This window comes from Callospermophilus lateralis, chromosome 5, assembly GCF_048772815.1.
Source record: "Callospermophilus lateralis isolate mCalLat2 chromosome 5, mCalLat2.hap1, whole genome shotgun sequence".
In the NCBI taxonomy this organism is placed as follows: Eukaryota; Metazoa; Chordata; class Mammalia; order Rodentia; family Sciuridae; genus Callospermophilus; species Callospermophilus lateralis.
In genome coordinates this window covers 83,348,556-83,375,431 of record NC_135309.1, presented here as the reverse complement: position 1 = coordinate 83,375,431, position 26,876 = coordinate 83,348,556, and the positions used below count along the sequence as shown (strand labels likewise).

The following is a 26,876-nucleotide window of genomic DNA, read 5'->3' as shown; positions in this document are numbered from 1 at the left end:
GGTGGTGAAACTTTAGGAGGTGGGGCCTAGTGGAAAGAAATGAAGTTACTGGGGTTGTGCCCTTGAAAGGACACTGAGAATCGGTTAACTTGTTTTGTCTCTATTGCTTTCTGATTATCTCTTTTGCCTCCCCTCCTAGGCATTCTTGCCATGATAGACTGTGCCACCACAGGCCCAAAGCAGCAAGTCCAAGCAATCATGAATTGAAATCTTTGAAGCTATGAGCCAAAATAAACTTTTTATCTTTTTAAGTTTATTTTTTTCAGGTATTTTGTCATAGTAACAGGGTTATAGTAACAGAAAACTGACTAATATAGGCAGATAGTCTTTCTCAAGTTATGAAAAAAAAACTGCTATTCCTATAGTTTAGTGGACTTAAAAAGTTATTATTTTATTAATTAATTTAACTTAATTACATTATAGATAGAGAATATAATCTATATGATATCAAGTGCCTGAAATTTATTGAGGCTTCATTCTTAGCTTAATATATTGTCAATTTTTGTGAATGTTCTTTTGTATTCAGAAAAAGAGTATGCATGCTCTGTAGGATATAGAATTTATTTTCTTTAAACCTATGAATGAAGTTCAAATTTACTAATACTTTTTTGGATTTTAAATATCAATTCTTCTTACTGATATAAGAATTAATAATAAAAATTATTTATTTATTTAGCCTGGTGTCTACCCTGTTAACAAATTTTTAAGTGTATAACACACTTGACTACAGGTAAAATGTTCTAGAGATGTCTGGAAATTATTCAGTTGCAACACTTAAATTTTATACTCGTTAGATTAACAGCTCCCTCATTTTACCTTCGTTTAGCTCCTGGAAACCTCCATTATATTCTTTGCTTCTATGATTTTGACTATTTGAAATACATCACATAAATGTAATCATTCAGTGTTTTTTCCTGTGACTGGATTATTTCACTTTGCATACTATCCACAAGGTTCATCCATGTTGACATATTTTGCAGAATTACCTTCTTTTTTAAATGCTGAATGATATTTAATTATTTATATACCACATTTTCTTTAATCCATCTACCAATGAACCTTTAAGTTGTTTCCGCATCTTATCTTTTATGAAGAATGCTGCAAGGAACGTGGGAGTGCAGATCTTTGGGATCCTGATTTCATTCCCTTTGAAAACACACCCACAACTGAGAGTCCTAGGTCATACAGTAATTCTCTTTGGTTTTTTGAAGTCTTTTCATACTATATTCCATAGTAGCTGCACATTCTATATTCCTGTTAACAGTATGCTAGGATTTCAATTTTTCTACCTCCTTTCCAACACGTTGTCTAGTTTTTATTTTATTTTATTTTTGTAGTAGCCATCCTGACAGATATGAAGTGACAAGTGTGATTTTGATTTGCATTTCTGTAACAATTAGTGACACTGATCTTTTTTTTTTTTTTTTTTTTTTTTTTTGTATTCTTGATGGCTCTTTGCATGTCTTCTTTGGAGAAGTATTAAATCCTTAGCTCATTTTTAAATTGGATTACTATGTTTTTTTTTCTTTTTCTTTTTAATTTTTTTTATTTTTGCTTTTGAGCTTTAGAAATTCCTTATACATTTTGGATATTAACTATAATGAGAATGTTTTTAGTTTGATGTATCCTATTGATTTATTTTTGGTTTTGTTACCTGTATTTTTGTTTTTATATAAAAAAATCACTGCTAAAATCAATATCATGAAAAAATTTCAATTTGTTTTCTTTTAGGAGTTTTAGTTCTTAAATTTTTAATTCATTTTGCATTGATTTTTGTGTATGGTGTAATATAAAGATCCAATTACATTCATTTGCATGTGGATATTCAGTTTTTTCAACACCATACATTGAAGACACCATTTCCCCCTATTGTGCATTCTTGATATGCCATCAAAGATCAATTGACCATATATGCATGGCTTTATTTCTGGGCTGTCTGTTATATTCTTCTGAACTATTTGTCTATTTGTATGTCAGTACCATATTTTTTTAAATACCTTTATTTTATTTATTTTTTTATGTAGTGCTGAGGATCAAACCCAGTGCCTCACACATGTGAGATAAGCACTCTACCACTGAGCCACAACCTCAGCCCAAGTACTATACTGTTTTGATTATTGTAATTTTGAAATATATTTTGAAATAAAAATGTGATGTCTCTGTCCTTATTCTTTTTATCAAGATTGATTTGTATATCTGTAGTCTTTTGTGTTTCCATATGATTTCTATAATTGGTTTTTCTTCTTCTGTATAAAAACTGCTTCTGGGTTTTTGATAGTCATTGCACTGAATCTATAGATTACTTTGTGTAGTATGGATATTTATTATCTATTCTTAATAGTTTTCCAATCCATGAACCCAGGATACCTTTCCATTGCTTGTATCTTCTTAATTTCTTTCATCAATGTTTTGTATTTTTTGGTGTATAAATCTTTCACTTCCTTAGGTAAATTCTTGCTAAGTATTTGATTCTTTTCAGTGCTATTATAAATGATATTGTTTTCCTAATTTCTTTCTCAGATACCTTGTTGTTAGTGCATAGAATAATAGGTAATTTTTTATATTGATTTTTTTTTTATCTTGCAACTTGACAGAATTCAATTCTTTGTTGTTTTGGCATCTAAGTTATCTGTATATAAGATCATGTTGCCTGCAAACAAGGACAATTTAACTTCTTTATGATCTGGATGCATCAGACCTATTGATATTCCAAGACTGGCTAAATGAATGCCAGTTCTTTCAGCAGTCATGGAGATGTTGGGAAGCTGCACATATAGATCAAATCTTTCCCTCCCTAGGTTTAGCTAAGAGCTAGATTTTTTTCTCCTTGTTCTTTGCTGAGCAAGGAAAGATTATGGTGCTTACCAGCTGAAACTTCCATGTCTGTTCTTCACCAGATCTTCAAGACTGAAAGCCAGTCCTCTGGAACTCCACTGGGAAAGTTGGAGTGTTTGATGTGCATACCAACCCCTCCCCTCTTCTTAGAGAAGGTGGTAGCTAGGGGTTCTTTTCCTGATCATATGGTGCAGTAGTGGGTGTAAGAATTCAGGTGAGAGAATGTCACAAATCTTCCTTCTAGCTTTAGTGAGGCTGATTTATTTTTTCTGGGATAAGGCAACTTTTACCTAATATCCAGATTTCTCAAAATGGGAATTCGTCTGCGAATAGTTGCTAAATTGGTATGTTTGTGCAAGAAAGAATAGTCTGGCACTGCTTAGTCTGTCATCCTGCTTACATTATCTATTATTGATGCTTACTTCATATTTGGATATTTTAATCACTTTTTGAGATTAATAAATTCTGAGTTAAATAAAATTGTTTTGTCCTGGCTGGAGGCTATTATGGACAATGGGAAACTTTGAGTTATTTCTTCACTTCTATTTCCCATGATTAGCATAAAAGCATTCTGGATTTATATTTCTTCTTCATACAGTTTCATGTGGGGATATTTTAAACAATTTTTTCTAAAGATATGAATTCCAACATATGTGTTTATTGTGCACTTACATTTAAGTAATAGTTTAGTTGACTATTACATTTGAGTCATACTGCTAATTTCCTGTAACACTATGAAAATATTACTCCATCATATCCTAGCATCTGGTGTTGCTGTTTAAAAGTTCAATGCCAATCAAATTTCAGTTCCTTTAGTGATAATATGATTTTTTATCTCCTAAAAGTTAAAATTTTTATCTTTTTCTTTGATATATTAAATTTCACTTCAATATGCAATTTTGAGGGTTTTATCACTATCTATTGAGTAATCTGTAAGCATTTTCTCAATCCTCTCTTTCATTAATTCTGGAGAAGTCTTTTACTTTTCTTAAAAATATTTTTCATTTCATGTATTTGAGTTTTTCCTTCAAGCACTCTTGATTGAAACACTATCATGTTTTTATATTATCTGTATTTCTTAACTGTTCTTATGTATTTCCTTTTTTTTTTCATTTTTTGAACTCTTCTGATACTTCCTTTAAGAGTGTTTACACTAAGTACTTTGGATGACTTAAAAATCTTTCTACTATATTTCTCATTACTCAATTCACCTACTACACCCATAATTTCAACAACTGCCTTCTTCATATCTAATACTGACAATTGCTTCTTCTTTACATTTGCTTTTCTGCTTCATACATAATATTCTATGAATGTCCTCCTTCACCATTTTTTATATTTATTGATCTTATTTTAAATGCTTGTTTTATCAGATGTGTTCATTTATTTTGCTTTGCTTGCTATAGATTTTTTTGTATGTTATCATTCTTTTATTGTAATTGTGTTTCTCAGATATCTTATTATTTTTACTAGACATCTCCTATTGCTCTGGAATTGTTTAAAAAATCCAAGAAAATGTGTACAGGCAGATGGTTTAAATTCCAGGCCATAGTTGGTATCCCCCCTGGTGAGTAAATGGTGGTGGTAACAAGGTATTCCTCAGGGCTATAAGCTTCTCAGGTTGGTGTCTTGTCCCAGCTACTGAATTTGTGTCATTTACTTCATTACCAGATGATTCTGAATCTCAGGGGATCTCCTTGTTCTTCTGCCATAGACTCCAGTGTTTCTCAACTAAAACCTTTGCTATAATCAATTAACTCTAGGAATGTGCAGATTATATCTGAGTGAGGAATAATCAACTCCCCAAACCAGCTAGGCTCATCTCACTGACTACTTCCAATAGATGCTGCCATTTTTATGGCTTTAAGTGGTGTTGGAATGGAGAATTTGTCACCCAGGGCCACATGGAGGAAAAAGAAAGTAATAAGCATTTGCTTAACCTATTTCTTATAGGAGATGCTTAGCTCTCTTTTACTATTAGTTGTAATTTCCACCTCTCTCACAAAAACATTGGTGTGAAATGATCTCCCGCTATCCCCAGTCTCTTTCTGTCTTTAATAGAGCATCTCAGATCTAGAATGTTGGGTTTGAGGATTGGAAAAGACACAGGTCCACGGTCCTCATTGGAGAGCAGCAGTGTGGCAAACAAGGAATGGTTTATTGCAGGTTATAACAGCAGATAAATCCATCTTACCAAATAGCTCCCAGGGGCAGCACAGGCCAGGGTGGTGAATTTGGCCTTTCTCCCACTACCAACGGTTGTTCATCACCTTGTCAGAACCCAGAAACCCCTCCATTCAAGTTGTAGAGATATTTTCTGCCTCCCATTAACTGATATAATGAGGTGAAATGGTTCAGAATTATAAAGAATATTAAACTTCTTGGGGGAAAATAGAGATATTAAGAGTAAAAATATTAGCAATGGTTTATTTAACTAAAAAAATATTATATAAAGCAATTATCTCTGAGAAAAAACCTAGGAACAACTAAGTCCAGAAGCAAGGGGTAAAATTCTCTTGTATGGGATACTATCAATTCATTATTATAATCATGATAATATTACTTTGACTTCTCAGCTGTTCTCCATAAACCATAAATGTTTTTGGAGGACTTACATGTAGTTGCTACATAAGCTTAACTGACAATGTTCTTGGATTCCTGGTAGACCCAGTACCAGTACTACAGAACAGAAAAACACCAAGCCAAATTCTGTCTCAAAAAAAGTTCAGAACACTCCTCAGGACACAGCACTTGTTAATGATTTTCTTGTGCTAGTCTAGAGAAGCCTCTTGCTGTTGCTAACCCCTAAGCATGAGAAAGGCAAGTGACACTTACTGCTTGAGAAGTGTGTCCTCTACTAAGTGCACACATTTTAAATATCTTATTGTCTGATAATATACTTCAGTGACACGGAAGTACTTATACATCATTTAGGGAACCAGGAATGAATACCATACCAAATAGTCCCATGGTAGAACACAACACTTTCCAGCTGTGTATTTTTAGGTCTGCAGGGAGATAAGGATTCCTAACATGATCCAAAAAAGTAAGTTGTTTTGCAGAAAGGATGACAATATTAACCTTTTCACAAAGTTCAATGTGAGGGGATGCAAGGGTATGTGGCATGCATTAGCACTGTTCTTGTGGTCTTTTTCATCTTTGTTAGAATTGTTTTAAAGGAAAGCCTCAGGTGGCCCTTGCAGAATCTCCAGAAGCTTTAGACCACAAATTGATTGATTGGTTGATTGACTGATTTCTTTTTCTTCTTTTGCTCTTTTTTTTTTTTTTTACACTAAAAGCCTGAGGCTCTTAACTCTACATACTGATAAAAAGAAAAAAAAAAAAAAGAAAAGGAAGAAAGGAAGGGAACAAGGGAAGTAAGTAGGAAGAAAGGAAATAATAAGTGAATCCTTGTAATGAGAATTTCTTTTTGTGTTTGTGTGCAAGGAATTTAAAGAAATATATTGGTAATAAAGAGTGTTCCTCTTACTGCCATTTTTCTGGTTTTACTTTGCGACTGACCATCAATACTAAAAGTACATCAGTTAGACATGTGCTTTAATTCTTATGAAAAATTATGTTGATGACAAAGTTTTAAAGAGGCAACTTGGGAGAGAAGTGCATTTGTCTCCTTTGTGCAGTTGTCCCTCTCCACACATTTCAGCTGTGCATTGCAGCTCTCTGCTCCTCTGTAACTGGCCCACCTACCTTTCCTTGCAAGGTGCACAGCTTCTGCATGCTCGACACTGGTGACCTCAGTACCATTGACAGACAGCACCACATCTCCGATCAGGAGCCCAGCTTCCTCAGCAGCACTGTCTGTAAGCAGACAGACAATGGTCTCATTGAAGGAAAGTTCCCACTTGAGGGTCCTGCTGTTTGTACTCTTTAAAAAAGGCTTTCTCTAAAGGACCTTTATTTCCAACTTTAGACAATTGCCTATGTCATTAATAAGAAGGAAAATGCTCTCCTTGCCGCCTGCCTTTCATTTCCTGGACTCCCACATTCAGCCAGTTGTCTGAGTGGCCTCTTTGCAATATAATAGCAAAGCTGCTCAGAAACGCAATCTATTCATCCACCAGAAGGTTGAACTGCTAGTTCTCATTCCTCCATTGCTGCTAGGTCTCTTTGTAACCCTGAGAAAATCACTTAACCTCAATATCTTCATCTATAAAAGGAGGATGGGGGCAGGGGCAGAACTTCTCTGCAGGATTGTTGAGGGAACCAGTAATTGAAATACTTACAAAGTTGTGCAAAAACAGATCTTGGAGTGGTCAGGAAAAAAAAAAAGAAATAGAGCTGCTTTTACTTTCATCGAATAGGCTCCTCCCTGAGCAATTACAGAAAGGAAACAAAAATAGTTCAAGCCTTAGGACACAGGGTGTGAAACAGGGAGGACGTTTCTAGAAGGTATTTATTTTGTCCCTTGGATTGTAGCATTTGCATTTACTGCAACATACCTAACATTTTCTGTGGATAAAAAAAGATGTAATAAGCCATTTCAAGGTTAATTAATTTTTAATAAGTTCTTCCATATATTTGGCCAAAATTCTTACATCTGTTTTTTTCCTTTGTGCTTCATTTTACATTTGTTTCCTCTTTCTTAGATCTCAGTTCTTGGTGCATATGTCCTGTTCATGGATATGCAGAGTACTATGCAGCAATGTCAAAATTTTATTATGCAGAATGTTATACATCTCAAAGATTTTAATCTTAAAGCATGGCTCTACTGGTGTGGGTAACAAGAAAGACTATTTCCAGTAATGGCCATGGTCTGTCTAAATCTGTTCATAATAGTAGGAAAGGCCTTTTCTGCTTGATAAACAGTGGCTCACCAATACAGGAGGGTAGGTAAAGCATAGTATTTGATATTTTGTTCATTTACATAATATCATGCTTGTATCTAATTAAAGTCTCATGGTATGGGTGACCATTTCAATATATTCCTCCTTAGTCTAAAAGAACTCAAAAGCAGTTACTCATGGCAATGCTTTCTGAACTAAATTCCAAAATGACAACATAGGTCCAGAGACAATTCCTTATTAATTTTTGTATTCCTGATGGTACTAAATATTAAGACCTATATATTATAGTCTTCCAATCAATACATGTTGAATGAATGATTGAGTGATGCCAAAAGTGTATGTCATAATTCCTACCTGTAAGGAATTTTAAATTGCATTGCAAAAGAAAAGACATGCTCAATAAAATGTATATATATATATATATATATATATATATATATTTGTAATATAGTGAGTGACAAATATAAAAAAATAAAACAAAGGCTATAGATAATGTAAAACTTCGGAAAGGACATTTTCACTCCAATTTGGGATAGTTACAAAATGCTTTTCAGAAGAATTAGAATTTGGTCTGACTGATTAATAAATAGATTCTTTTTAGTGGGGAATCATAGGGAAGATGAAGTGGCAGAGTGCTAGATGTTCACAAATACAATTCCTCTTGTCTTTTGACTCATGCATTCCTTTGCTGTTGGGCATGCAATATATATGAATTCTAGCTATTGGACTGTAAACCAAAGCAAAGGTGCCACTTCCAGACTTGGCCCATGACATCATCCCAAGAGCCAACCCTTCATATTCTTTTTCTACTGCCTGCCAGATGCCAATGACTTCAATGCCATTAGGGATGACAAACTCATAAGAAAAAGAAACTTAGGTATCACAAAACATTATTTGGTATAAAACTATTCTCCAACCAAAAACATCCACAATGGAGTAACACCTTTGTGGAGTAACAACCACAAAGGACTAACAACCTTTTTTTTTTTTTTTCTTTTTTACTTTTTTAGTTTTTGGTCTTAAGTCATAAATATATTTTTCTTCCAAAGCTAACATAATTTTAAACAATATGAAAAGCAAGAAATTAAAAGTATTCTGAACAAACTTATGGCAACAACTTTTTAAGACATGTCAAAAAGTAAGTGACTCAGATTTGCTGGAGAGAGGCTGTGGGGAGACAGAGGGGACAAGGCAGAAAAGATGACCAAAACATGAAGGGTCTTCTTGATGGTGAAGATCTAGAATTTATACTTGATCCTTCAACAATAGAGAACCATTAAAGATTGTGAGCAGAACATAAATAGGCAGTTGTTTATAAGAGCTTAATTTAGGGTAGGGAGAGATTACATTAAGCAGATCAGTATGAACATTATTACTAAAATATACAAACCTGAAATATGACTCCAGAAATGAGAATTGGAAATGAGGTATAAAAATCTGTCATGGGAGCTGAAACATTTTATTCATTCATTTGTGTACCTGTCTATCTAATTTTAATGGACTGTAAACACATTATGGACAAGTAAAATTTCTAATTATTTTGATATTTACCCTGTTTAGTATAGTCTCTGACACCAAGCAGGAGATTTTTAAGTGTTGGTTGAATATGTGTGTTTTTAGACACACTGAGATAAACTTGGAAGATAAAATTGAAAATATTCATTTGAGTTATTGAAAAATATGTTTCAAACCTAGAAGATAAGATAGGCCTGAGAAATAAATTCATGTTTCTTAACCAATGGGACAAATGTAAGAAGATAAATCAGAGCTTTGAAGACAAAATTTTGAAGAATAATTAACTTTAGAGAGAGGAGAAAAGAGGGGGCAAAGAGAATATAAGAAATAGATATATCTTAGTATGGACTCAATAATAAAAAGTCAATGAAGACAGTGGAGAATTTTAGGGTTGAAAAGAATATCAACAATCCTATCATGGCGCCATAAGAGTAACCACAGTTCTTGGGTGTGGTTGCACTCCTGTAATCCCAGTGGCCCAGGAGGCCTAGACAGGATGATTGTGAGTTCAAACCAACCTCAGCATCTTAATCAAGGCCTTAAGCAACTTAACAAGACCCTGTATCAAAAGAAAAAAATAAAAAGGGGCTGGGGATGTGGCTCAGTGACTGAGTGCCCCTAAATTCAATTCTTAGTACCAAAAAGAAAAGAGTAACCACAGCATTTTTAATCCTTTTATGTCCAAGAAGTAAAAAAAGTAATAACAGAGGAAAGGTGATAATATCCGGAAATGGGAAAGTAAATGATAAAAAAAGTAATAACAGAGGAAAGGTGATAATATCCGGAAATGGGAAAGTAAATGATAAAGAACTTTAAGGATTATGGAAGTAGAAGGAAAACATTTGCGTATTTTTGCCAATCAATAGGTTAAATGATTGATTAGATAAAGTTATAAACCACTAAAATAAATGTAGGGGTCCAGTAATAGGTTGTCATTACTAAGTAAAATTTGATTTTAAATAATTTTTTTTTTACTTAAAGAGTTTACTAATATGAAAATAATCCTTTTTTTTTTAAAGCACCCTTAATTCACATATAATCTACTTGATCCGTGTAAACTGAACAATTCAATTGTTTTTAGTAATTGATGGAATGGTGCAACCCTCACCACAATCTAATTTTAGCACATTTTTTTTTTCACTATGGAAAGAAACTAGTCAATAATGGTTACTTTCTATCCACTGCCCCCCATCTCCACCAACCTCCCATCCTAAGGCAACCACTAATCTGCTTTCTGCTTCTCTGGATTTGTCTACTTTGACTATGCCATTTCTTATAAAATGAATCATAAAACAAATTGTCTTTTTTGTTTGGCTCTATTCACTCAGCCTAATGTTTTCAAGATTCATTTGTGTTATAAACTGTCATATATTCCTTTAGCTGACAAACAATATTCATTGTTAGAATATGGCATATTTTTAATCCACTCTTCAATTGCTGGGCATTTGCGTTATTCACATTTAAAAACAGCTATGTAAATTTGGAGACAAATTTAAAATTTGTGAACATCTGGTTTCATTTTTTGTGAATTTATACCATAAGTGGAACTGCCCTAAGTGGGAACTCCATATCTAACATTTTGAGGAACAGTCAAGACTGTTTACCAAAGTGACTACACAATTTCATATTCCCACCAGTATTGCATGCGTGTTTTGGATTTCTCTACATTCTTGTCAATGTTTATTATCTAACTTTTTTTTTATTACAGCCCTCCTAGTGAGTGTGAAGTGGTATATCTGTGGTTTTGATTTGTGGTTCCCTTACGGCTACAGATGGTGAACACTGTTCACTTGCTAATTGGTTATTTATACATCTTCTTCAGAGAAATGTCTATTCAAATCCCCTGCTCATTTGAAAATTATGCTATCTTTGTATCATTAAGTTATGAGAGTGAAAATAATTCTTGTTTGTAGAGGAATTATTTATGGAGTGTAACTCTTCTGGGTAGTTTATATAATTGCTTTTAAGTTTAGTTATCAAGGGTACTGATTGTGTTCCAATATCATGCAATACAACTTATAAGTTTTCCTTTATCTACTAATTATGGTGGGAGTTTGAGGCATTAGGACTTCTTGGGGGAGATATTTCAAGGTAGCCTTGTGATATATACCACACAGATGTTTCCACCACTTGAGGCTGATCTTGGGGGTGGGTGGAAGAATTCAGTCTATGTTGCTGGTGGAAAACAAGACCATGATTTTCTAAATTTACATTTCCCTCTAATAGGATACTTGACTGCACAGTTCCGTGTTTATTATTATGGAGAAATGAATGCTGAGCTACTCCATATTTTCATGCATATTTACATATAATGCAGAATCTGAAAACCTTATAATTAAAAAAGGAGCTTGTAGATTTCATTTAAAAATTGTTCTATAACAGTAGCATTTTAAATGCTAGAGCTTCCCAAAAGATGGGCCTTGTTCAAAATGTCCTCTATAGTTTGCCTTTCCTTAAATTTATAGTTTTCTTTTCAAGTTTGCTTGGTATCAAAGTTGAAACATCTGTTTCTTTTGTTTATGCCAACAGATCTCACAAGCATTTAGGCTTTCATAGAAAATGTTCATGCAAATGCCAGCCGGGTGTAGGCAATTAGTTATGTAAGCTCCAAGCAAGCTCAGTCTCTCTATACTTATGGATAATCATTTCCATCCCACCTACAGGTCTCATCGCTTTATCTTTTTATCTTCAGTGTGTAATTAAGCCTCTCTACTGCATCCAGAACAATGTTTTGTGGTATGAATAAGATTCTCAGAAGGGCTGAAAATATGTGTAATTTTAAAGTCCCTCAACCCCTCATTTAGTAGATTTGACTAGACAATGGATTTCAGAGGGTGCTCTTCAGCATTGAGGAATACATTTTTAAAAAGAGAACTAGACTCAGCAGCTACATGAATCCCTGCCAGGGCAGCACTTTCTTATGATGAATAAAATCCTAGCTTAACTATGTATTGCACCGTTTCTGGTACAGTAAAGATGTCTCAGCTTTTCCTATTACCAAAACCTTGGGGCCTCCTAAATAAAAAGCCATTTGCAATACAAACATTTTAATTTGTCTCACATTTGAACAGTTAAAAAGGACTCAGAAATTACATAAGTCATAAAATCTTATTAAACTACATTAACTTATTTTATCTAGAAGGGCAGGCACAACAGGTATATAAAAATTGGGGATGTTTTGAAAAAATCTACTGAATTTATGAAGTCAGACCACTTTGGTTTATAAGAGGTAATAATTTTTATATTCCTTTACAAATTCCTTTTTTTTCTGTTGAAGACTAAACTGGTGAAGTCAGAGGGAGAAAAAGGAAAAGAGAGGAGGGAAATGGGAAAGAGGAGAGGAAAGAGAAAACAAGACAAGGGAGAGCAAGGGGAGAAGGGAAAGACAAAGTAGAGTGGAAATGTGTGAAACATCACTTAATATATTTCTCATGAATAAACATTGATTTTTGTTAAAGCCAGATTTCTATCAAAAATATAGTAAGAAATCTGAAGCCCTCAATGCTAAAATATTGCCTGTCTTTTTATCTGTGAAACAGAAATAACAAAGCACACAATTGTTTTGTGTTCTTGCTCATATAAAGGACACTAAGGAGCCAAGTCAAATTGACCTCAACAGCATTTGCAATTTTGGTGTTTTGTCGTCTGAGCCCTGCTGCCAAGCTCTTCTTCAGCTCTGTTTCCTCACTTGTTTGTATTTCACCTTTCCACCCCAAATCTCACTGCCATGAGAAAGACTCTCTCCCTTCCCTAATCAGTAAAGAAATAATTGGCTAAATAGCATACACACACACACACACACACACACACACACACACACATACGCACACATGCACACACACGTACATAATTTGATTAATTGACTTAACTTTAATTGAAATCCACTCACATTAGAATAAGAATATATCCCTGCATTTGTATTTTAACATCTAATTATGAAATAGATGGCTTTTCCCCTGTATTAAAAAAAAAATTCATTTTAGTAACTTAGCCCTTTGTTTTCCTGTAAATATTTTAGAATCTAATTGAGAACTTCTTACCAAAAATAAATGAATAAATAAATCTGAAAACAACAATAACTACTAGAATTCTGAATATGATTATACGTACTGATAATCTGGGGAAGAACTGACATCTTTAAATACTAAGATTTAAAACGGATGAATGCGTTTTTCCCTGCTGTTAATTTTGTTATCCTTTGATTTCTTTCTATAGCATTTCATTTTAGAAGTAGTGATTTTTACCTTTATTACAATTATTCCTATCAGTTTCCTTTTATTCCTCACCAAGGCTTAGTCTCCTGCACCCTTTGTGGCAGTCTTATGTTAACACTGTCCAAATCTACCTGTTGCAAGGACTGGAACCAAGAACCTTTGACTGCCACTCATTTGGACCCATGATCTCTCACATGAGACCATGCTTTTTCCAGGCTGATTCCAGGTAGTGACTGAATTTGGAGGGGGTGCTAGAGTCAAGCAGTTGCTTTCCAAAGCAGGATTCCTTTAATAGTCCCTGCTCTGGGGCTCCCTATTAGCCTGTCTCAGAATTTCTCAGAACTAGTTTGAGGCTCTTTCTGCCTAGTCCTGCTTTTTTTCTTCTCTCAGGTGCCAGATAGACCTGCACTGTGCTCTGAGGCTCTTCTGCCCACCTTTGCCAGGCACAGGGATTTCCTTTAACCTCTTGCACATTCATTTTCAGTCTATTATCAGAGGACAGGAACTGAGAAAAATGAACTTCCTTTGTTACGTTGAAAAGGTTTTTATCTGTTCCTAATTTACTAATATTTAGTAAGCCATGACAAAGTGAGAACAAAGGGGATCAAGCACACAACAGAAAGGACTGGATTTTGATAGGTGAAGGAGGCAGAAAAAGGTACAAATTCCATTCCATTTGGAGGTGTAGATGTAGGATTTCTGATAAACAGGAAGTAGAGATAGGAAATTGTAGAGAATATAACCATGCTTGCAAAGCTGAGAAGGTTCAAACTGAGGGGAAGAAAAAAAATTTAGAATGGATAAGAATTCTGATATATATATACCTACAGATTATATATATATATATATATATATATATATATATATATATATATATATATTATATAAAATGTCAGAATTTGTGATATATATATACATATATATATATGTATTTGTATATATCACAAATTCTGGCATTTTGATGATTATACTAGACTGACTTGTAGTTTCAGATTATTACGTTAGTCTAGACTTTTAATGATGAAATAAAGAGGTGGCGTCTTTATTATCTAAGAAAGACAAAAAAAAAAAAAAAAATTAGAGATCATCTCGAAACTCACCTAGAAAGGAAAAAACAGATTTGTAAGGTAATTGATTAGAGAGAGTGTTGAGAAAAAATTGTTTTATTTAATATACCAACTGAATGCTGTTCATTCCATAAACAATTAAATATCAGAGGTAATGTGTAGTTAGCTAAACCATTAGCTAAGAAGAGTTTTTGTGATATTTAATGTATTTAACATTTTCAGTAGTCAAGAATAAATTTGGCCTGAATCAAGTCATGAAAATTTCAAAGGCAGTTCTTTTGATAAGTAAAATCAGATTTTTAGAGAAAGGGATGAGATGTCAAGTACTATTACATCAAGAAGAGGCAAAAATCCCTCTTTTGCATTAACTAAGTGATACTTGGTGTGTGTGTGCTGCTTGTTTGTGTCTCCTTGGGTGCAGGGTGCCACTGTCTTAATATGGCTTGATGCTGGGAGGTTAGAGGGTTTCTTTAGACCTCACAACCTTACCTCCTTCTGTTTTCCATCATGTAGAAGCTTGTGGAAGGTAAAGGAGTATTTCTCTGCCTTCAGGTCCAGAGTAAGCCCTGGCTTTCTAGTAAGTCAGTGAAAACAATCTCATTCCCCTTTGCAGTTGGCCTATGTAAACCAGCTCACAGTGGACCCTGGGGGTGATGCAACATAAGGGTATCTAAAGCTGGAAAACTGTCCTCTCTCTCTTTTTGACCCTATGATTTGTGATGGAAAAAGGCTATAACTGTGGAGATTGTTTTGTATTCAACAGGAAGCATGCAATACTAAGGAAGGGAATGAAAGAAGTCATGCCTTTGATGAAATTATTGAGCTACTGAAGCAAATCAAATCCCAGCACCAGCTCAGAGCCTTCAGTTTCTGTGAGCCCATCCTTCCCCTTTATTGTTTAAACCATGTACAGTCCAATGTTCTATAAGTTCCCAAAGAGTCCTGACTGAAATAAAACATAGTGAAATAAATCATAGTTCAGGAGGTAGAAATTCTGAGACCCGAATGCTGGTGTTGCCTTGGCCATAACTATAAAGCCTTAGGCAGGCCATTTAGCATTTAACAACTTTGACCCTTAATCTATTCATCTGCTAAATGGATGTGAAAACATCAAGTTTCAAGTTGTGTTAAACATGCATTACCAGGAAGAGCATGTATGCTCTCAAATATACTGCTCAAGATAGGCACCTCTAATTTAAAATACCTACAATTTTTAGGTATTATAAATTAACTATATTATTATTAAAGTAGCTAATACTTATTGTTGTTTATTACATGCCAGACCTAATAAAAAGAACATGAGTTCTTTTCCTCTGTGACATAACATGGCTTTTACACTTAAAGTGAAATTAACTGATCGATACTTTGATATTATAAATAAGTAAATGTCTCTCTTTTGTAACATCAATGAATCTAAAATAGGTGTTCAGGTTACTTAGTATTTAGATATTCCTCTCAGTCTTATAGGAGACTAAACTCTACATTTCATAGAATGTGTGCTATTGATCATGAGGGATGAGTGATAACCTGCAAGAACTTTCCTCAGGATGAACTTCAATTTCCTTACCGGGCCCAAAAGATCTTACATTCTATTTGGGCACTAAATATTTCCTTACTCTGCTCTCATACTCTGAGAGTTGGTTAAAAATTCCATTAATATAAAAAAAAAAATGGTGGTGGTCTGAACATTGTTTCCTGCTCAGCTATGCCTGTGTGATGGGCTGGGAGGTAACAATTTACTCTGATGCACCTGTCACCCCTGTCACTTTTACCAGAGCTGAATAGTCATTCACTTCTTTACAACAGAAGAAGGGCAGTTTCCAACAGAACTACAGAGTCTACAACAGAAGAACTCTAAGTCTGACAGACAGAAATGAAATGGGACTCTAGTGATAATGAGGCCGGAAATGGGATTAGGGTGTGTGGCCAAAGCAGGAAGGGTGGGTCTTCCTGAAGTATTGGTCTCCCTTCCTCCATGCTGTTCCAGCCTTCTGGTATCCAGGGCTCTCACAGTTACTCAACAAGTGTTATTGGAGCACCCTTCTGTTGTCCTTTGGATGCTTCGCCAGATATTGAGGATAAAATGATAGGTGAAATGCAGTTTTTGACCTTGGGGTCAAAAACTCAGAGTTCAGATGGGGAGATAGATAAACAAACAATTGATAATAAAGGAATTCAGAAACTCTCTAGAGGCCCTGAGTTTCCCTCTGTGATAATCTCATTGCTTCTCCCCTAATGCACCAGGCTGAGTCTGGGGACCTTTATTTTATGCTTCTACCAATGATATTGTTTGGGATCTGCTTTTTTTTTTTTTTCAAATCATCCATCTCAGGTTATTATCAAATTACAAATCAGGAAGTAGAAAAATCTAATTTAACATTATTTACTAATTCTTAATATGCAAATTAAAAAATCTGGACACTTGGGAAGCTATAGAGAAAATAACTTAGGAGTACTAGAATTCCTCCCAGAAACTATAAAATACTGACAAGAGATGTATGGTCAATATTCTTCTTATCTCCAGAATTGAGTCCTATTTCCATAGAAACAAGAAGGGCTCTTTGGTAGGAAGACTAACTAATGCTCTCTGTCAATCAGAAAGGTACATTCCATCAGGAATACATGTCTTTTGAAATATGCAATCAAGATATGAACAGTTCTCAATCATGAAGTTTTGGTAAACTGAGATTTTGAAGTTGCTTTTACTGTGTATGTGGACTTTACATGACTATGATATTGAAGGCTATTTTATGTATTTTGCTAGGGTTGAGATAGTTGTTCTGAAATGAATTAAAGCTTTTTATTACGAGACCACTTACTGGTATCCACTTCAGTTACCATGATTGGTTTGGAGAACTGAATTCGGAATCCCCAAGGATAATCTCCAGTTCCCTTGAACAGTCTCACCGTTCGCTCACGAACTAAAAAGAAAGCAAAGGGGCATTGCTTTGAGTTAATTTTTAGATATTATAAATTAACTATATTGTTATTAAAGTAGCTAATATTTATTGTTGTTTATTACATGCCAGACCTAATAAAAATGTTCTAACCAATACTAAATAAGTAGTATCTACTTTAATTTATACAACAGCCTATTATTCTTATTTTGGGGGAAGAGGAAACTGAGGTACGGAGAGGTTAAACAATTGCCTGAGTCACCCAGTGAGGAAGGGGTAGAGCAATACAATGCTCACGCCTTCCCTGTTAACCACTGTGTGACAGCTATCTGCAAAGCACCTGAGCCTTAAAGATCCAAGTCACCTAAATCTGTAAATAAGATATTTAGTGTAAGGTTATATATGGAGATAAGAAAACAGAATCTTCACCCATAGATTTAAGTCTTAGGAGAATCCAAAAAAAAGCTGAGCTTTTCAGAAGAATATAGGAATAATTGGGTCTTTCTACGAGAAACTCCAAGCTTGTGCTTCATTAAAGGTGGAGAGTCCAAAGAACTTCACTCAGAGCCCATGGCTTTTTACTCTAGTCCAGCAACCTCTTCATCTGCTTTTCCTTCTGTTTGTTCTTCTCCCTGCTGGCTTCATACCCTCTTTTCTGTGTATATAGGTATAGATGTGCGTATGTTTCTTCCTCAGCTTCTGCTTGTGATAAGTTTGACTTATTCATAACTTCAGCCCATTCATGGGCCCTCTTGAGTTTTCTCCACCTTGAAACATTTTAACTTCTGTGTTCACTACCAAGAGCATTTTCCACCTTTGAATTCTAGTAGGAGGGAATCTCACAGGTAAAAATCCTTTCTGATCAGAATTCTTCTGTGTTGTTAATTTTCAAAGGCAAGGATCTGGCATGATTCCAAGACCGAAAACATGCTGCCACAAGACTGTCTCTTCCTTTTGTGGAAGGAAAGTTTCCATAGTGGGAGATGTGAACATGATAGGCATTTTAATCTTTTAATGATACAATTAATTCATTTCTTATTTAGGAAAAAAAATATATATACCTGAATCATCTCAGAGTACACGAAATAAGATACCTGAAGGTCTTGTGTAATTGCAGATGATTCATTTTTAAATGCTAACAATGGTCTCCAATAAAGAAATATAACAAAAGACTTCAAAATAATGTGTATTCTGTTTTATTTATGGTCAAGTCCACCAGAGAGAAGTACTAAAATAATACTGAGAGCATTAATCTTCCTTGAACAATTAGATTGATATATATCAATTTTTTTCTACGTCAATGAATAACTAAAAATAACTGAAAGTAAATAATAATAAAGTATAATGATAAATCTCTGAGCTACAAAAGTGAAGTATTAATAATAGGTCTATTTTGGGGTCCTGGGGAAAAGTCAGGTAATTCATTGTGAAATAAGAATGGTGATTTATTAATAAGGTCAGGGTAACCTAACACCTTAAAATTTAAACTAAAATTCACGAGTCTCCTTTCATAAAAAAATAGGAAATATTAGAATTTAAGGATAATACAGTTTGCTGCCTTATGACAATTTTTAAAAATGTTTTTATTTGTCACTTTTCATTTCTCAGAAAGAAATGTGCAGAGTAGCCTCTTTTTTAGGTCTGTATTCAAAGACTATTACAGAATGTCAAAAGGTAGCTGAAATATGGCCAGAACTAAGAGCATTTAAGAGGCCAAAAGAATTCTTGATAATTTAAAGTGATGGACAACAATTTTATTTAGAGTGGGAAGGCCCTTAGTTCAGTCTCCCAATTGGTGTGGAATCTATTTCTTACCATCTCTGGCAGGTAGACTTAGGTAAGCATTGACATTGGGAGAAATATTAGTATTATGAATTTATATTTCTTGGCACAGTTTATAAGATGATTTGCCATTTAACTTATTCAATTTTCTCTCAGATATTATGAGGTAAATCAATATTTTTCAAATTAAGTTTCCTATGAGAAATAACAAATATAGTAAAAGGTTATGCAATTTGTCCATGCATGCTCAGATATGACCACTTCCTTGGTCAGAGAGATAACATAAGTATCTGATAAAAACAAGGAAACATGCATCTGTTCTTCCAGATTCATCACAGTTTGATAGCAGAAGTCATTCATTAATAAGTACTTACTGAGCACCTACTATATTTCTGATGTTTCCCTATGTACTAGAATGTAGTGGAGAGGACAGACAAGTGGTGATTTTCTCATGGAGTTTATGCCAGATATTGGCGGCCAAAATAGGCAAACATTCAAAGACAGGAAGGATAGAGTCTTTTCATGTGAATTCCTGAAGGAAGGTTAGTTTTCACAAAATGTATGAAGAAAATGCATTTTTGTTGTTGTTGTTGTTTTGTTTTACTGTAATCAGGAAAAGCCTACCAAAGTTGCTGAGAAGATAATAATGCATTCCAGCTCTAAAATTCTGGGCTCTGCTCTGTTGGATGCTTCTAGGGAAATCTCCATTACTTGTTAACACAATTCTCTTTGGTAAGACTGTTTGGACTGCCACTTACTGGATCTTGCTATAATTTATGAAACAGAACTGGGAAATTCAAGGACTTAGGAATTAATATTTCAACAATCTGCAACAGGTTGGTAGCTAATCAAGTCAAAAAGAAAATCAGAAATCCTATTTCTGACCCCTGTAGAAATCATTTCTAATATCTCTACTTGTCAAGACTTCTTGCTTCCTCTGGGTTACTCTCTTGATACTATCTTGTGCTTTTGAAAGATTGATTACCCAACAGATATTTGTTTAATGGAGTATTTTTACTGTGTTGATTCAAATAAAATTATGTTTGTTATTTTACTTTCGTATGGCATGAGACTGTTAAGCTAGCTATTGTTTTCAAGGTTGTGTTTCTTTCTTTTCAGTTTTTCAATCAGGCAAATTGAATGTCAACAATGTGTATGAAAAAATAAACAATTCAATAAAATCTTGAAATGGTGAACTGTAGAGCTCTCCTGTGGGAGAAGAGACAATCAAAATGTTTTGTAACATGTTCCCCTCCCATTCGGAAGACAATTTTCTCATATTTTAAAATGAATAGTCCTGGTTTCCCTTGTCACTGTCTAGTAGAAAATCTACAAGTACTGCAAAACTGCAGAAAAGCCACACATGAATATTATTGTTGTTTCAGAGACTCTTTGTCACATCATCAATAATTTATCCCCCCAGATAATACCTCCTTAGAATCATATTGCTAGATGTAAAAATTCAAACAAAGGGCAAATATTTCCACAAATATAGCAAAACTGGTATACTAAACACACCCTAAAATTTTCACATAGTGATATGGTCTTTGTCTATTTATTCAACTCAAAAGAATTCTTTCAGGAAATTCAGGATAGGATTATTTATTTTTAAATTATAAATTTTATTTCATGAAATTCATTCTGGTAGATATAAATTAACATTGTAATATGCTTAAAATTTTATCTGGTTAATGAGGATATTTTCAGTTCAAAAATTATCTATTTGCCCTCAACTCATTTTTCTTAATTTCCATCTTCTTTTATTGGTCTCTTGGTACCACATAGTTATGAACATAGGCCTCTGATACATGTAACACTTGAAGTATTAGTAATAATTAGAAAAGATAACAAGGATATTCTTGAACTGAGGTTCAGTCCAATAAATTGTATCATGAGCTCACTTGCAAAATTTAAATATATTTTTGTACATACACAGAGACACATATATACATATATATGTATGCATATATGCATGTGTACCAATATATTTATATGCTCACACAAAAAAATCAGTCCTATTTGTTTTCTTTTACCAAAGCAAATGATACCAAATTAAGTAAAATGTTATTCTTTGATAGATACGAACAATAGTAGAAATTACAATAATTGTACTTTTTATATGCATTATACATCAGGTTTTAGCTAAAATACTATGAGGGTAGGAGTTATATCTTCCTCCTCTTTATGTTCTTTGGTTTCTGCCACAAACAAAATTTCATAAATATTTGATAATTTACTGAATTTGCAATACAATATAAATTATGTATACTTTTACATATAAATGTATATGTATATACATAAACATGTATGTGAATACATATATATTTATAGTTGTCATTGAACTATACTTATCATAAAATTAAAAGAAATTAAAGGGGGAGATGGAAATAGCTAAAATAAATAGAAAGAGCCCATTATAATTTTCACATATATAACTTTATTTTATATTTTTATAATGCTGAGATAGGCAGAAGGATAATATTTTTTCCAAGATCACATAGGTGATAGTTATTCAATAGTACTTATTGTATTGTACTTATAGTACTTTTAATTATTTATTTTACAAATGCACATTGGTTTCCCATGATGAAGCAGGTACTGTTCTGGGACCTTGGGCTATACCAATGAACAAACAAATAGAGGTCCTGACCTGAAGATCTGACCTTCAGTTAGTGATCTTTCCTATATTCAACTCAAATAAAAGATATAGAAAATTTACTGTTTTTTTAAGGATACTCTTAGATCCCCATCATCCATCTTTGGTTATTATTGTGTTCTGATTTATTTAATTTTTAATAATCTTATTTTATTCAGGTAAGAACACTTAACATTAGATTTCCCCTCTCAAATTTTTAGATGTGCAATCCATTCATCTCACTTAACTGCAACTTTATGCCTCAACCCCTCTTTTGATTTTCACAAACTCCACTCTGAATACTTTTGGATTTAGAGTCTCATGTTTACTTTTCAGTGAGTGGCTAAGCATAAATTGTTTATGATTTGATATGAATGTAAGTAAATATTCTAAATATGCAAATGACAAACCTTGTATTCTCTTAGGCATGTATATGAGAACTCATTTAGATATACAACTTTTCCTCATTAAAACTCTCCATTGTTAAATTTCATAGTATTTATAAGAAGAAAACCAAGAAAGGCTCTATTTTACTCTACAGGTAAGACAAATAACATTATACATAATATATACATATGTCCATGGATTCCATCTTTTCTGTATAATTGGAGGTAAGAAGAAACTGAGCACATGATGATGCCTGTACTGAATGAAGTATGTGCCATTTTGTAGAATTTGTCATACTCTCAAACTTGTCATTTCTCTCTATGTATCTTTGACAACTCCTCCCAGGGCCTTGACCATAGTAGGCATGATGTTTATTAAATATGTTATTGTAAAATTAATTTAAAATATTCTTTTTTGCCTGGATCTTTGCTTTTGTTCAGTTGTTTATTCATCAAGGTTATTTGTAACAACAAAATAGAAACTCACAGAAGATCTGTACCCTGAATATTGAAAATTGTAATTCAGGTGTAAGTTTGTTTGTTTTTTTTTTTTAAATCACAAGCTATTATTGCAACAGAGAAATATACACAGTTATTAATTTTTAATTTACTAAAATTTATCTCAAAATATCATGGAACATTAATATTAATGAAGTCTTCAAAAAATTAAAATGCTTACATTATCAATTAAAGGTATAATTATTAAATACTCATTATCAAATGTAAAAAGCAGGCTGTAAGATATGTTTCAAAATAAAAGTAAATACATGATAGTATCAGATGTGTATTTCATGTATTTTTAAGAACAGGGCCACAAGAATGTATAATAAAAAATGTAGAAACAATAAAACAGTTATCTAGAGGAGTTGAAATAAGAAGTGACAATTTATCACTTCTTTATACTTTTTAGTATATATTTTTAAATTAATAAGTACTTTTTAAGCAAGGATAAAAATAAACTCTTTATTCTGAGTGTATTGATCTTTATTCCAATTGTAGAATTACGTTCCTGTTTGAATAAGCTTTTAAGACAGTTTTAGAAAACCCAATATTAAGAAATGTGTTGTGTATGATACATTCTTTTGTTCACCAAACTCTCCCCTCAGTTTTCCAGTTTGGTGACTGCAGAGATTTACCTGGAGTCCAGCTACAGGTTCTATAAGGCTCACCCATCTTGCTATGATTGTAGATTCCTTACCAGCTACTGGTCGTGGTTTTTTACTAAGACATCTAGGACTGTCTTCAGGATTCCCATCGTCGCCTCGGAAAACCCACGCTGCTGAATGAAAATTCTCTGTGTAGAAACCTTTTTCTTCAGTATCCACTCGAAAGCCAAAATCCAAAGAACGACCGTCTTCTGAGGTGACTGAGGAACAGAAAAGATAACATCAATTATACTCCGGTGAGAAAGAAGGTCCAACACACTGAGGATCAGGATGAGAAAGTGAATACACAGAAAAAAAGTCTATATTAATAAAGAGTGTTATCCTTGAAAATAGGTAGGTAAATTTCCTGGACAGTTCTCTTGGGAAGAATTTATATAGACAAAAATACCATAAATCAAAACAAGTATTGCTTCAGGACTTAAGGCATGGGAGTCTGTGCCTTAGAGCTAGCACTATGAATTATTGTTTCAAGGAAAAGTATGGAAGAAGATTTGTTATATAATGTATATTAATAATTAGAGGTGAAGATGAAAACCCTCAAGACTTGGAATTATCTTGGAGTCCCTTTAAATAATCTTGGAGTCTATTTGAAAGTTCTTTTCAAAGTATCAAGCATAAGGAAAAGGATTATTAAGTGTAAATTTTAAAAAATCTCTACTCTTACTATCTCTGTGCTTGAAGAAGGCACTGCAAAATGTCAATTCTTAGCAAAGTCACTCTGTTCTTACATGAAGAGAAAAGCATAAAAGGAAGCATAGAAAGTTCCATCTCACTGTTTTCCACAGCAGTTTAGGGCTCTCTTTCTTCTCTCTCCTGTGTAGGAGTGACTTGGATAGTGTGGAGGGCTGCACCATTTACAGAAATGAGAGGGTGTTCTATATTGCCTCCCATGCACTTTCTTTTTTCTGTGACTTAACACAACTTTATTTACTTTTGTGGGGGTATTTGTTGTTGTTGGTTTTTTTTTTGGTACTTTTTAAAAATTATTTCATGTAGATATACATAATATTGACTTCATTTTGACATAATTTAATGGAGCATAATATAATTTGCTCCAATTTTAGTCTCCAGTACCTCCTTTTTCCTTCCTTCCTTCCTCCTTCTGTTCCCTTTTCTCTACTCTACTGATTTGTCCTATTTATATAGTTTTAAAAATTAGTGCATTATGGATATACATAAAGGTGAAAGTCAGGGCTGGGGATGTGGCTCAAGCGGTAGCACGCTCGCCTGGCATGCATGTGGCCTGGGTTCAATCCTCAGCACCACATACAAACAAAGATGTTGTGTCCGCCGAAAACTAAAAAATAAATATTAAAATTCTTTCTCTCTCTCTCTCTCTCTCTCTTAAAAAAAAGGTGAAATTCACTGTAGTGTGTGTGTGTGTGTGTGTGTGTGTGTGTGTGTGTATATATAAATTTGATCAGATTCACTTCACCGTTCTTTCCTTTTCCTGTCCCCTCATCCCTTCTGGCCAATCCTCTTCCTCTTTTTCTCTTTTTCACTGATCTCTCTTCTATTTTCATGGAATACCCCAACCCTCAAATATTTTTTTTCTTATTTCAGTTTAACTTTTGTATATGAGAGAAAACACTCTTTCCTTGACTCTCTGGGTCTGGCTTATTTCACTTGGCATCATGTCCTCTGGTTCCATCCATTTACTGGAAAATACAGTAATTTCATTCTTTATGACTGAGTAAAACTCCATTGTTGATTTATACCACAGTTTCTTTTACCTATTGATGGGCATCTGGGCTGGTTACATATTGGCTATTGTGAATTGTGCTCCTATAAACATTGAAGTTTTTAGGCTGTATCACAGTACTATGATGGTTTTAGTTCTTTTAGATAAATACCAAGAAATGGAATAGCTGGGTCATATGGGGGTTCCATTTTTTGTTTTTTTTTGAAGAATATCCAAGCTGCTTTCCAGAATGGTTGTACTAATTTACAGTCCTACAAATGTTGTACAAGTGTAACTTTTCCCCACATCTTCACCAACATTTATTGTTATTTGCTTTCTTGATAATTGCTATTCTGACTGGGGTGAAATGAAATCTCAATGCAATTTTGATTTGCATTTCCCTTATTGTTAGAGAGGCTGAATATTTTTGCACATTCAATTTAGGTAAAGTCAGACCTTAAGCTGTTTCAAGTGGGAAGACTCAAGAACTACCACTTCATAACCAAAATACGACTTCAAGAAAAGCGTGAGTCATTTACTTGTATTCAAGTACATGGACAGGATGGGGTAATCATTTTTGCAGTCTGCTCTTTGTAATCTTTTTAAATTGTACTATTCAAAGCCATCAAGTATATTCACAAAGATGTGCTGTCCCCAGCTCTATCTTTAAAGTCAGCTCTGCAGCAGCAGTAGTGGAAAGCCCATGACAGCATAGGATAATTTATCCCCCAGAGAGCTTGCAGTTAGCTCTGCTCCTGGCCATTCCTAGTAGAATGAACTCCATATATAAAGTTCAAACCAAGTTTAATACAAAACATGTTAGCTTCTGTGAAACTTGAGGCAGCTCTATAAAAATTGCATCGAAGGGTCCATGCCAGCAAAGGGCCCATTCATCTGGGGAGGCCAACTGGTCTTCAGCTCTGGATCAGTTATATAAAGCCTCTGGGAAGGATGCGTTATCTGCTTCCAACTGGGTTTTCCCTGGAGTATCATTCTTAATGGTTCCTGTTCTTGCCTCTACAATTATATCTCTGCTTTCTTAGTACCGGACTGATAAAAGAATGTATTAGTCATTGTCCTGACACATAGATAAATGCACTGAGATTTTATCTCACTTCAGTTAGAATGGCAATTATCAAGAATTTCAAGCAACAATAAATTTTGGTGAAGATGTGGGGGAAAAGGTACCCTCAGACATTGCTGATTGGACTGCAAATTAGTGTAACCACTATGAAAAGCAGTTTGGAGATTCCTCAGAAAACTTGGAATGGATCCACCATTTGACCCAGTTATCCCAATCCTCAGTTTATATCCAAAGAACTTAAAATCAGCATACTACAATGATGCAGCCACATCAATATTTATAACAGCTTAATTCACAATAGCTAAACTATAGAACAAACTTGTGCCCTTCAACAGATGAACGAATAAAGAAATGGTAGTATATATACACAATGGAATATTAATCAGCCATAAAAAGGAATGAAATTATGGCGCATTTGCTGGTAAATGGATGGAACTGGAGAGGATCATACTAAGCAAAATAAGCCAATCCCCCAAAACCAAATACTTAATGTTTTCTCTGATATGTAGATGCTAATTTTAAAATAAGGGAGTGGGTAGGGGAGATTAGAAGTAGTTTAGACGAAGAGGAGTGAAGAGAAGGGGAAGGGGGAATAGGAAAGATAGTATAATGAATTGGACATTACTATCCTATGTGCATATATGATTATAAACCAATAATTCTACATCATGTACAAGCAGAAGAATGAGAAGTTATACTCTCATTTTGACATGTAAAATATGTCAAAATAGATTCTACTATCATGCATAAAACTAATTAGAACAAATAAAAATTGCAACTAGATTCCCAACACATACATTTGGTTAACT

General features: G+C 33.9%; 1 protein-coding gene across 1 annotated transcript in view; it reads right to left on the bottom strand.

Annotated features, from left to right (window-relative positions):
- Positions 1–26,876, bottom strand: part of LOC143400457 (uncharacterized) — a 127,758-nt gene that overhangs the window by 62,509 nt on the left and 38,373 nt on the right. Inside the window, exons 4-6 of the mRNA XM_077109535.1 lie at positions 23,335–23,502; positions 17,256–17,357; positions 6,544–6,654 (exon numbers count right to left, since the gene is read on the bottom strand). Coding sequence (XP_076965650.1) covers positions 6,544–6,654; positions 17,256–17,357; positions 23,335–23,502 — 381 coding nt within the window. The remainder of the gene's footprint in view (positions 1–6,543; positions 6,655–17,255; positions 17,358–23,334; positions 23,503–26,876) is intronic.